Source organism: Protomyctophum bolini (genome assembly GCF_963924005.1).
Source record: "Protomyctophum bolini genome assembly, chromosome: 10".
NCBI classification, from domain to species: domain Eukaryota; kingdom Metazoa; phylum Chordata; class Actinopteri; order Myctophiformes; family Myctophidae; genus Protomyctophum; species Protomyctophum bolini.
Genome location: NC_137871.1, coordinates 7,976,335 through 7,990,222, shown reverse-complemented (window position 1 = coordinate 7,990,222; position 13,888 = coordinate 7,976,335). Strand labels below are relative to the sequence as shown.

The window sequence follows — 13,888 nt, the reverse complement described above, 5'->3', positions numbered from 1 at the left end:
AAAGGGACTGTACACATTCTATAGTGCATTCTACATACGTAAACATAATTTCCTTCAGTGCCGATAAGGTGCACTGCTCCGCTGACATGCTGCAATGCACTTTCACTTTGAGAGAAAACCCATTATACAGCATATCACCGCTGCCGGGCAGAAACCTTGTATCTCTCTCTCTCTATGTTTATAAGGTTTTGTGGTAAATGAATGCCCTAATTTCTTGTTGTTCAATAGTGAAGATAGCCAGTCTACAAGCTCACAACATGTTGCGATGGAATGCATTGAGCTATTCTGCAGTTTTTTGCCGTTTAGGAAAATAAATAAATATTTTACTGTACACCAAATTAGACCTAATAAGGCGTAATGAGAAATAATGTGTTTGTTAGAAGTTACACCCAATTATACATAATTATCCCTACATTATGATCTCATTACATTAACATCTAATTACAACGGACCTGTACCGTAAATTAAACACGGATTGCACGTATTACACACACACATACAGTACGCTCTGTGTAGCTCAGCCATGTGTTATATGGCAAAAGGAATAGTTAATGTGTGGTTAATATAATGCCTTAATCTATTTTAAACAACACAAATCCTCAAAGGCCCAACACATAACAGGATAATAACAATCCTTCTTTATACTCTATGGTCCAGCCCTACTGGACTGCATGGAGGAAGTTTCCATCCTCCTCCTGGGTATGTAGTTCTTGTGACTCGCGTCAGCAAGTCAAAAGGGTGTTGGCTCACTGAAAGATGACTACAACAAAAATGGGCGCTTCTGTTCCTTTGGTTGGCAGCGCGACCAGTTGAAAATCATCATTATGATCGATAGATCGATGTCATTCCCGCTCCTGTTGACTTTCCCGATATAGTCCCGATCACGGGACTAATACAAATATTAATCCCATCACACCGGAATCCATGCGGGAATTTCCCGTGACCCTGACAAAATGTCAGTCTCTAGTCTGTGTGTATATTAGACTACTTCTATCTGTCAGACTAAAGTGATCAAGGAGCAACGTAACATAGAAAGATACACACACAGCCAGTCTGTAAACTCCATTTGAAGTTTAAGATCTGGAAAGGTTGTGTTTAATTTACGGTACAGATCCGTTGTAATTAGATGAAATGAAATGTAATGCAAGTAAGTAGAAATAACATTGACTAAATAACTTCATCTAATAGTGTCGTGTTCAATGTAGAGTACATTAGATAATAAATGGAAATAATAATAAAGAAGTTAAAAGAACATGGCTTTGGTCTTATGTGATTTCTTATAAGAGCATAATTTAGGAATTATTTTTGTATACCGTAATTAGGGTATAAATGTGTTTGTCTAATGTAATTAATATTATTTCTAATAACAAACAACACATTATTTCTAATTACGCCTTATTATGTCTTATTAGTGTACCGTAAATTGTGCAGGGACCGACATCTTTGCCTATAATGACATGCCAGGTTGAAAGTGGTTAAGTCTGTTTTATAAATATTTAAGTAAAGAAAAGTATTAACAAGCCATTTAGAGCTTAAGTTGTAACTAAATAACTGCATTGGATCCATTGGAACACAGGTTTCTCAAATCGCACCGGAAATATACTGTCTATCTGTATATATCCAAAGAACTGCCCATTCATCTATGTCATCTGCAGACTCAGAGGACAATAGTTTTGTAGTTCTTTCTTCCAGACCATTCATGTTATCATGATCATTTAGTAGCCTACAGACAGTACATGGTCGTTTCGATTATGTCACATCATTGGGGATGGGATGGGACCATGTGACCTTAAACTTCCTGGTTCAGCAAAAGGCCCTGCCATTTCCACTGGGAAATAGGATTTAAAAAATGTTCCCTTTAAATAACCAATTTATGTGATTTATATCTGAACATAATTGAGTTGACCTTGGACTGAAAGCATTGACATCTTGTAAAATTGCTGCAGTAATGTGCACCAAATCTCCAAGGGTGTGTGTATATTATATTATATTATATTTATCTTTTTTGCCTACTTGCTTGTATTGAGATATGAAAGGGGATACGTCACAAGACAGAAGCAACAATACATACTAACAGCACATATGAACCATTCACGTTAACACATAGGAACATACAGCAGGAAGGCTATATCGATGACGAGCGGCCCGGAAGAGAATTTCCCATTAATTTTCCCCATAGACGTTTCAGAAAGTATTTATTTAAAGACCTGAAAACCTCGGACAAAGCCAACTCGGATGGTGACAACTCATGGCAATACATTTTTTGGGCCAAACAAATAATTAGAAAGAAGAAAAACTACAAAACAAGTGTTGTACCCTGCCCTATTTTGCTTCTTTCTAATTATTTGTTCAGCCCAAAAAATTATTGTCATGAGTTGTCACCATACGAGTTGGCTTCGTCCGAGGCTTTTCTTCTTTAAATAAATACTTTCTGAAACGTGAAAATGCGAGAAATAAATTGGAAATTCTCTTTCCCTGGACGCTCATCGGTGGCGGGACTGCGATGCTCTATACTGTACATCATGTACCGTACTTGATTAAGTACAAAATATCTCACTGAGCTTGTAGATCTGTTATTTTCACTATTTCTGAAATAGGGCTCAAGTGATTCATAATGTATTTTTGTAAGTTTGGGTCCTGGGGAGAGTAGACAGCGCTTCTATCTTTTGGGTCTTGGGCTGAAAAGTTTGGGAACCGAGGATTAGACAACCACATGTCTCCTCTAATACAGGAGTCACTTGTGCAGCAACATGCAGCTTCTGACCCATGAACATGGTCAATGGGCTATATAAATAATAAGCTGTGTGGACACACAGAATAACTCTTCCTACTTCCGGGCCGCTTCCTTACTCCCTTCACAGGTGTTACCGGTGATACTAAATACTAATTAAGGTTTATTTGGTGTGAGGTAGTTCTCAAAACGTGAAGGAAGTATAGGGAAGGGGCCCAAGTTGTTTCCAAAATGGCGTACAGCACATAGAGCCCATTGTGTTTGTTAGAGCGCCCGGGCCAAACCAGAGGCACCACGGAGGAACTGAAGCCCACGGTCTTCCAAGTTGGTGGGCAGAAACATTTCGCCTGTGCCACCCAGATGCTGCCCACCCTGGGTATACTTTGAGAAGTAGGCATTCTGCTGCCGTCTGCTATAAAAAAAAAAAACTCCCACATGGGGACGGGTACTTACATGCCGTCCTGCCGTGTGACCGTGTGGCCATACTCTGGGTAGTGCAGGAAGGTCACGTTGACTCCGATCAGAGGCGTTCCGTCTCCCGTCAGGACCTGACCTCGAATGATGGATGCCAAGCTGTGTTCAGAACAAAAACAAGACGGTAAACAAACAAAGCGATGCATCACTGCCAAGAAGCAGGTAATTCTTATGGGGCTGTACGTGTCCCCAGAAAAGTTTTCCAGAACCTTTTCTGCTATGCATTTGTGGCGTATAACTAAAGACACGCGTCACACTTATTGGTACAGTGCCCTGGGCGCTTCAAACTGTTTGAACTGTTGGAGAGGACTGCCGGTCATTTGATCCTCCTGATTCCAATCCGGAATGTACAACCCAATGCTGCATCGCAACCACGACCATGAGAAGTCCATGTTTACGTTGATTCGGCTAGCCAATTGTTGCTAATGACACAGATAAGACAAGACGTTCGAGCACAGCAGAGGTTGATAGGTTTTGAACATTGCGGGCATCAATAGAGGGTATGCTGCGCATGCATGAAGTGATTAGCAAAGTGAGTTTAACGTTGTTAAATCAAGAGTCCTATCTGATTTATTTCTGTAATGTAATCCTTGGCACTACACTCCCTCTGCCAACCTGGGGAGAGCAACGGACTAACCTCTTCCCTCAATGCATGACATGAGGAGTCCAAGCCACTCCGCTTCTTTTCACCTGACAGGGGGGGGGGGGTGTTTCCCCGGTTGGACGTGTGGGAGGAACACTTTATTCCAACCAGTTCCTTTCCCCTTCATCAGGCGCCCCGGCCAGTGGGAGGCAGTATAGAGTCCAGGATTACTGCATGTTTTTGTGAGGGTACCTAAGCCCCCCCCCCCCCTGCTTTCTGTGGACGTGGTCCCTCATTCTCCCTGCCATGAAGCATGTTGATTTACTGACAGTTACAGCAACACACGCACAGTTCACATACAGTAAAACACACGCGGACACACACTACGAAAAACAAGTTCACAGACACGCTTAGCGTCAGTGGTTGTTTATTCATGCGACAGCCACCTGCCGTGTTCCTCTCCTCTCCCCCCCCCCGCTTTCTCTAGCCCCTCTAAAAGCCTATAAGTCTTCCAAATGAGGGCTCTCGAGAGTCAAGATGCTGACTTGGATTTAGAACAGTTTACCTACAAAGCATTAAAGCGTCGTCATGCCATGTGGGTCGCAGCAGTGACACAAATTACTCCCCACATCCATCTTCTTAAGCCCCGTTTGTCTGTACACAGATAGTGTCTTATCTACGGTAGCCTATGCGTGGCCAGCTCCCAGAACTATAGGCAGTGGTTTCCAAAAAAGCAGCCATTTTAGGTGAGAGACACATCCCAGCCAGCGTCTGTCCATAATCTTATAATTATACTTAATCACTCGTAAGCTGTGTAAGCATATCGTACAATCCTATCCCACTGTAAAAAAAATCCCGTCCCCCTTGGCATGCCAGCAGTAAGGAAGACGATAAGGGGCTGTTACTTAGCATTTCTGTGAACTCTCATTCAATTAACCCATTCTGAACGGGAACCCATTCTGGTGTTAAGCATCATGTTATGCTTTAGCTATTGAAAAATAGCAGATCTACAAGCTCATAGCGCGCCACCGAGTGGCGCGCTACGAGCTTGTAGGTCTGCTATTTTTGAAAAAATCGAAGAACGACTGACATTTTTAGAATCTGATCGCGGGTCAGAATGGGTTAATCAGACCCAGAGTGTGTGTCCAGTGGAAACCTCGTATGAATCTGATCTCAGGTCAGAATGGGTTAAGACTGCTGTGGGTGGGGGGAGTGACTCACAGGAGTATAGGTCTGATCGATAGGTGTTTCCAATTGTCTAATGTTCTCCCCTTTTTATAGTAGCATGTTGTACCATGGAGGAGGATAGAACACCAACAGAGAGAGAGAGAGAGAGAGAGAGAGAGAGAGAGAGGGGGGAAATTGAGACCTGATGAAAAAAATGTTTTTCACACTTTTAGAGCATACACCCATGATCATAATAATGAGAACATTATGTATCAATATTTGCCAAACAAATTGGGGGATTGTTTTGTATTCTTCCTATATTCAATGTACTGTATTTCCAATGTAGCTACGCCCAAATATGATGTGTGTTGTCTAACCTCGATGTATCGGATTCGTCATGGCTTCAGGCACAAACAAATCACTCAGCCATCAATACTAGTGTATATGGGCATATACTGATGACATCAGGGATCTCCATACAGTCTATGGGCAAAAAGGGACAAGGACTGACAGATAAAGAGCTCTTCATATATCGACATAAAAGGGACAAGGGCTGACAGATACATAGATCTCCATAATATGGGCATATACTGATGACATCAGGGATCTCCATATATGGTCATATCAGTCGGATTGGGGTGCATTGGCGTAAAGTCCAAACTTAATTTACTTCCTGTCTCATGTGTACAGTGTGATTCCCATAGCTCATGATATTTTCATTATGGAGATGCTCTCGCACTGCTATATTGTTTATCTTACTCAAGATGGCGACAAGACAGTGAATTACTCATTAGAAATGTAAGCAGTGCATTAACACGGAGTCCGCCAGAAGCGTAGAAAGCCTAGATTAAGTTTAGTCTGGCAGCCCACCAACAGTGTGTAGCCTACATTTTCTAGGCTTTATATTCTTTAGTCCATGCTTTGATCGGATCACATCGATAGCCGTCTCTCGTTAGCGTCCCAGCGCAAAGTGTGATTTAGAAGATGCGCGCGCAACCACTCGCACTCTATGTGCTGCTTTCGATGGCCTGCATTTCCAAATCGGCGCAATGAATATCGTTTCTGGTGAAAACAAGGTTTTTCCAACGGCCGACAGCTATGGACAGCAGGCGCTGTGATACTCGCGGTCGGGTTTTTTATGCACCGAGCAAGAGAGCAACAACCGGTCAGCCTTCTGTTATCGAAAAGCGTTGAAAGGGGAAAAACTCGGGATGTGCCCACTCGGGATGAGATGTGCGCCCAGTCCAGTCAGTATACTTTTTTGAAGGTTGTCTTGTCAGAGACTCTGTTCTTTGTTTTTGCCAGTCCGTGGCAATGCGCGATAAATAGATTAATTAATCCTGGCAGTCAAACTAAATATGTATTTCTGACACCACGTGCTCTCCATTATCAAGATACAGCAGGCCCAAGTGCACTGTCACTGTAGAAGTACAGCTGCCATCTGCTTGTTAGAATTACATCATGCATCCATTGCTATTCATATCCTGTCTTCTGTATCAGTCACGCCGACTCACAGCTTTCCGATCACGTAATGTGGCTTGTGCAAATGTATAATAATTCTCTGTGTTTGCTCATTAAACTTAAGAACATGTGTGTGTGTGTGTGTTGGGCGCGGCATTGGTGTCATCTTGTTCTCAGAGCTCGTGCTTGCTTGCCGAGCTCCAGTGTGCGACTTACAGTGTGCACATGACACTTCATTTGCAAAAGGTGCCACTTAAAATTTAACGAGGTCGCACCGGTGATAGCCTATACTTGGAAAAGGCAAAAAAGAATAAAGAAATCAGTTTGTTTTACTCCCCTCCTCAGCACTGAGGAGGGCGGCTATGTTAGTATAGATAATAAAATATTACTTTCTTTTGGCCCAATCGCCGAGTCCCCTTTCTCCCCTCTCTCTCTCTCTCTCTGCCTGCCTGCCTGCCTATCTGCCTCTGGCCTGAGTGCCTGCCATGCATGTGAGACTGAGTGACGTGCCTGCGCATGTCGTATACAAGCGGCGGCGGCGTGCTCACTGATAAACTCTGACAAAACTAAACAAAGATGCAGACGTGAACTGGTCAATAGTTGATTTTTTTCAAGAATAGAAATGTGTCAGAGGATACATTTTACAACTGGATGATGATGCTCGGTTTGCTCGCGGCGAATCCACGGAGACAGCAGACACAGAACATGTCCCCAAACACTGAGGTAAACGTGTTGTATTGTTTGATTCAACATAGAGTGCCACCAAAAAATTGCTTCCAATAGCTTGTTATTTTGCTTAGCGCTGTGTGCAGGCTACACAAAATACATCTCCAACGTGAAACCTGGTATATTCTTAGTCGTACGACGTGTTGCATGCTGAAAATAGCAGATTTACAAGCTCACAACGCGTCACGTCCACCACACGTGAGCTTGTAGATCAGCTATTTTCAGCACGTGGAAATATGCAGGCTGAGACGTTCAGAAACCTTTCCCTTTCACAATAAAAGCACATCAGCTTTCACATGTTTTCCTCCGAGGTAGAAACCTGGCGACGCGAGGTTATTCACATAACATGGCGACATTCCATATAAAGACGCAAGCAATTAAAGTGGGCAAGGATTCGGTGGCATTTCACATCGCAAAAGGGTGCAGGGAGAGTGGGCACGTAAACATTGTGGGCACCCGAACACCAGGGGTGTGTCTCATTTCTGTTTCATATTGCCAAATGATAATAACGATGGAAAAAAGGAAAATGGAAAATATGCAGTATGCACATAGGTTAATTATAATAATTTGATTAATTTTTTGATTAATAATTTCCTATAGAATTTAATGTTTATTGAATCGCCCATCATGCCCAGGCAGCTTATAAAAACACACAGCCAAGAAAACCATTGCTAGCCTTGGTGATAAGGTCATGTACAGTATTAATACCACGCTATACAAAGAAAAAGATGGCGCTACCTAATTTGTGGTGGCGCTACCAACTGAAAAGGGTGGCCCCTGCAGTGCTACCTGTGAAAAAGTTAGTCCGGAGCCCTGCAGGAGGGAAATTAATTCAACCGAGTGACCCGTCACCACCTCTCCGACTAGAGGAGAACGTTCGAGATCACAACAGAGGATTCTACGTCACTCTCTCAACAGACAACTAAAAGAACACCTCTTGATGCCTGACTGACACTTAACAGTACAGGGTAAGCAGTGTGGGGAGCACAACATTAATTCAGAACACACAGTGCAGGAAATATGTCCTGTTGTGTCCTCAGTATATTCCAGGCAACTTGATCAACCTGAATAGCCAATACCCAGGCCAGAACTACTGTATGCCTTGCCAGGCATTCTCATTTTTTGGCAAGGACTTTATATTGACAGGACATTGTGCCAATGGATATCCAATTGGATATTTCAATCATTGTTTGTCCTCGGCCATTGAGCCGTGGCAACAAAAGGTTGGGACTAGTATGCAACTTTGGGAGCAAAAGAAGAGTTGCAGTGCCAACCGCTCCAACGTGTGGCTTTGTGTGTATGCCTACCCCCCCCCCCCCCCCCCCCCTAATAATGCCATCTACTTGATAAGTTGATAGTGTGTGCAAAACGTATGAAAAATGTGTATTCCCCCGTGACGTCATGTGCTTGATAGTGCAGGGTGCGTCAGGTCAACTCGTCAAAGGCACCGCTTTTCGTGTGACTTCACACGAGTGCGTATTCTTTTTTACACAAACATTTTTTAAAACCGCAGGAGAGGGAAGGGCAGAGACGGCGGCGTCACGGTCTCTCCGGTTGCCGTGTGGTCACATCAAACATGGTGGCCTCATTTCTGTTCTGCCTCGTCCGTCTTTCAAGGTCTACTGATCACCGGGAGAAACTGCGGCAAGAAGGCCCTCATGAGAGAGGGGCCGGCCACTTTATAAAAGTCCCGCTTCAGAACACGTTATACAGCTCAGATTACTACCTTTTCCCTGTGTGAAAAGTGATGAATATTTCATGCCCGCTAGCACGGCAGATCTGTGCAACTGCCAGCTGTAGAGCTATATCAGAGTAACTGTAAATATGATAGAAGGTAGTGTTTCAGTTGAACCGACCGCCTCGGCTCAGTTACACGTGTCTCCTTGATGTGAGAAGTTGTGAAGGTTGGTGGGTGGCTGACACGCGTCAAGACAAGGTGCTCCATAGGCATCTCTAACAACAACAACACATGCAACGCTGGAGGCAAAGCAGTCACGGGAAACTGAAAGGTACAAAAGTATACAAAAACACCCGTAAAAGGCCTGGGCCATGGCTCAGCGGTCCAGGCACCTTGGCTGGTAATCCAGTCTGGCAGTGTGCCGCGGGTTCGACTCCCGGTCCCGACGGCCTTTACTGCATGTCTTCCCCCCCCCCCATCTCTCTCCCCATTTCCTGTCAGCCTACTGTCTGTCCCTCCATAAAAAATATAAAATAAAAGGCAAAAGCCACAAAAAAACACCCGTAAAAAAACCCCAACTATGAGACACTTCCTCCCCCAGACATCTTGTCTTCTGCTGGTGATCACCGAGCATAACCTACACAGCACGCGTAAGGTTATGTTTATCTAAAGGCCACATCGCCGATGGGTGCTGCTGAGACATCACTTCATTATCTCCCATGATGGGCCACCATCTCTGATCTATCCCCTGATACTGTATATATATCTAAATCCTGGACCATGGCATCACTTACTGCAGAGTTTGTGTTAACGTCGCGGTTAAATGAATGGTGACCAGAGGGATAAATGAGCAACGACTGGAGGTCGCCATGCAGGTAACACGGTCCGCCTCCCACGCTCATGCTCCCTGACTGACAGACCCTAGATGACTGTCTGACGGGGGGGGGGGGGAGGTGTGTGCGTGTGTGTGTGTGTTGTGTGTGGTGGTGGGGGGGGGGGGGAAGCAGGACAGAGCAATATTTCTCCATCAACACTTAACCCATTCTGAACGGGAACCCATGTTGGTGTTAGCATCATGTTATGCTTTAGCTATTGAAAAATAGCAGATCTACAAGCTCATAGCGCGCCACCGAGTGGCGCGCTACAAGCTTGTAGGTCTGCTGTTTTTGAAAAATCGAAGAACGACTGACATTTTTAGAATCTGATCTCAGGTCAGAATGGGTTAATCAGACCAGTGTGTGTCCAGTGGAAACCTCGTATGAATCTGATCTCAGGTCAGAATGGGTTAATCAATCGCTTGCTTCCCCATCCGTGGGGCTGCATTCAGAGTGGTTGCTCCAACATTTGTCATTCTGTAGGCGAGGGGGGAAAAATAAATAAAGGAAGACATGTCTCATTTTGCTCAGTTTATCTACGGGTCATTACGGCTATGAGATGGGGCATGATCAACGGGCCGTCGTCCCTCTGATTACAGCCACCACCCCACCGTAGCCACCTTCCCCGCCATACGTCTAACGGAACCCCCCCCCCCCGCACTTTCTTTATTTAGCGTCTGGCTGAGCAAGGGCACTTAAGAGCTGAAATAGGTTCACGCTTCCCTCTGCAGACGCCTGCAGACTCCATTAATCTCTCTCCAGAACACAGACTCGTCCGACAACAAGGGCTGAACCTCAGAATAAACACAGAGTCACGTCACCTGCCCGGCTGCCCCCGGAAATGAATCGTATAATTGTAGCGCATCCTTATCTGTCGTTTTGTCTCACAACGTATAAGCTCTGGAAGAAGATGGAGAGAGAGTGCAGAGAGAATAGGTGTGTGTGTGTGTGTGTGTGTGGGGGGGGGGGGGGGGGGGGGGGGTTGTATATACGATAGTGCCCAGGGACTTCACCACAACACATGTTCTATTCTCTTTCTCTATGCCATCGGAAAGGGAAGGGAAGGGAAGACTTTGCTGTGGAGATGTGAAACCCGACCACACAATGAAAACAACTCTCATCCTCTCTCTTGCGGGTCATGGCTATCTCTTCAGCAAGGAGGGAAGGATGACCTCTAACTGTATTCAAAACTGTATCCATGCTGTCAGACATGCAGTGCAATACAGCTAGACATTGTCGCACGCACGCACACGCAAACACACACGCACCGAACAAAGGATGATTGTACATTTTTTCCATTGTATCTTCTGGAACGGTTTTGAACAAATTAATTATTAATAGACAAACCACAAGTGACTATAATATGGGGGAATGTATCTCAGCATGTTTCCCGAATACAATCTATAATACATTATGATTTTTACAGATTCAGTGTATAGCTGCACCATGGAATTTTATTCCATATGGTTATTGGTCTCAACATATTTTCTCTACAATGACCACAAAAGGTAATTCATCTCGATTGTGTGTCATTGTTTGCAGAGCGTCTACGGACAGTGTCGTGTTTCACAATGAGCAAACCGACTTCTCGGAGGAGAACATTGTGGCAAACAGAAGTCTAAAGAGCGCGCTATGACGTCGTCAGTTAAGCTGAAGACAATAACGACGAGGATTACTTCCTACCGGCCCCGGTGGGAGGGGCCAGCGGCCAGGGGGTGTGTGTTGGGCCTCATTCTATATTTTCAGAAGAGCACTATTTACATAAGGATTACTCTAAACTACTGAAGGAAATATCCCCAAAGCTTTCTGCACACAGTTGGCAGACATTTCCATTTCCATCAGCAGGGGCTCATGATTCTGAACAGATGTGTGTGCGTGCATGCGTGCCGTGTATGTGAGACAGTGCGAGTGAGAGAGAGAGAGAGAGAGAGAGAGAGACTGCTCAGTTTGCACATAGATCAAGTCTGGGTGCTTTATTCTCACAGTAATGTCTGTTTTGCTTCATATCCGTCCTGGATGAAAGGTGCTTATCTCTACATCGGGGCTTTACGTTCAGCCTAACCGCTTTGATAGCACACATTCCCTCCGAGATAACACTTTCATGTGTGGAAATAGCTAATAAAAAGAAGAAAAGGAAGAAATAAAGAAAAGTACAAGTTGGAGTTTAGTAGGTGGAGAAGTGTGCTTGCAGGGCTGATCCTATTATTAGGCCAGCAGAAGACTGTGGGTTGCACTGGGCCACTGGCCAAGAGTTTAACCCATTCTGACCGGGCACCCATTTTGGTGTTAGCATCATGTTATGCTTTACCTATTGAAAAATAGCAGATCTACAAGCTCATATCGCGCCACCGAGTGGCGCGATACGAGCTTGTAGGTCTGCTATTTTTGAAAAATTCGAAGAACGACTGACATTTTTAGAATCAGATCTCAGGTCAGAATGGGTTCATCAGACCAGTGTGTGTCCAGTGGAAACCTCGTATGATCTGATCTCAGGTCAGAATGGGTTAAGACTGGTTGTACTGGGCAGTATAATCCTGAGTGTTAGGATTAGGACATGGATAAGAACATTTAACCAAAAGAGCCCGAAGTGCCACCTTTTTTTCATAATTACTTACTTCAACCAAGCAGCTCATTTGGAATATAAACACCTCTAGAGAGACATCAGATGCGACAGTGCGAGGTAGTAACGGAAGATTAAGCCTCTCGGTTTTGGGGGGGGGGATGGCTTTTCAGAGTAAAATCTGCCCAATCTGCTTGGCACTAAAGTGCAATTCTGGAGCATTCATAGTGTTAAGCAGTCACAGCATATTCTTCACTACGATCGCATCCTTGAACGTTTATAATGAGAGCATCATTTTCTGCGCGATTGCTCGACTGTATGTCAGTGGACCATAGGTTAGCCAAGAGCGCCATCTAGTGTAAAAACTAAAAAAAAAGAAAGCACGTCCAAACACGTCATTGGCACAGATTAGTTCATTTAAACGTGTGTAAAAATGAACATGTGCATTCTTATATCCTGAGAGCCAGATGTACGTACAGTACTATGGCTCCTGCATCTCATTTCAAACACATTTTGCTCCTGTAGAAACATGAGTGTTATTTATCATTATCAAGCGCAAGCACACCGGCATACAAGCGCAAGTTGATTGTATTCTGAAGTGCACCATGTCCATGCCATCACGTCTCTACTTCATGCATATGGATGCATGGGAGGACGGCACAGATAACATGAGGAGATGGTTGATTACGCATTCTGCTGACCCAAGCAATTCGAGAGGGTCAGTTTAGCATGGGAAATTGTCAGTCTGCAATGCAATGCGATGCAAATGAACACAGGTACAGTATACTATAGGTAGGCTGTGGCGGCGATGTCACCTCTAGTTGCAGTTCAAGGAAACAGATTTAGACACACTAGGCAACTTCGCACGCAAGACATTATGGAACGGTGAAGGTTAAGCAGTCACACAATAGTATTATAGTATTTGCCACGTGTAGGTGAGGTAAGGACCCAAACGCAGGACAGCCAGGCGTGTAGTGTTGGAAAGCATGAAATGGTGTTTTAATTCAGAAGCCAGGTGAACATGAAATAACTTAAAACAGACTGAAACAGGTGACAGGACACAATGACTCAACAAGGACTGACTGGGGAACAAGACTGATAAACACATGAGGGTTGATTACAAAATGAGACACAGCTGGAGCAAACCAACATAGAACCATGGAAACTAGACCAGGGAACAAAACAGAAATACAAGACTTAGACTGTACAATAAATGACAAAAGTCTGTGACTGTGACAGAATCATCCTCATTCCATCTAGGGAAGTCAAACTCTTGTGACTCAATTCTGTTATAGTCCTACACCTACCATGTTAATCATGTCCCCAACATGGCAGGCGTAGGACTACGTTTGAAACTCATGAATACCAATGACCCTCAAATATTTTAATTCCAAGGACCCATTTTTTATTTTTTTACCCACAATTTTGTAAGAAAGAATAAAGAAATAAAGAAATCACTCAGTGTTTGATTTGATATGATGTTGGGGTCCCACATCATCATCCCACACTTTCTGAGTTACAGACTTGTAAAGATCCATTTGGTTCTTAATCAATCTTAATCAGTGATTTATCTGGGGACCACCTGGAGAACAATAGTCAGTCACTCGTTCACTGTCCTAGGCATTGGATGAGT

The 13,888-nt window shown here is 44.1% G+C and overlaps 1 protein-coding gene across 1 annotated transcript in view; it reads right to left on the bottom strand.

Annotated features, from left to right (window-relative positions):
* The window catches only part of LOC308323109 (teneurin-3), a 223,061-nt gene that overhangs the window by 67,245 nt on the left and 141,928 nt on the right, over positions 1 to 13,888 (bottom strand). The window contains 1 exon segment of the mRNA XM_080774726.1: positions 3,185 to 3,304. Coding sequence (XP_080630852.1) covers positions 3,185 to 3,304 — 120 coding nt within the window.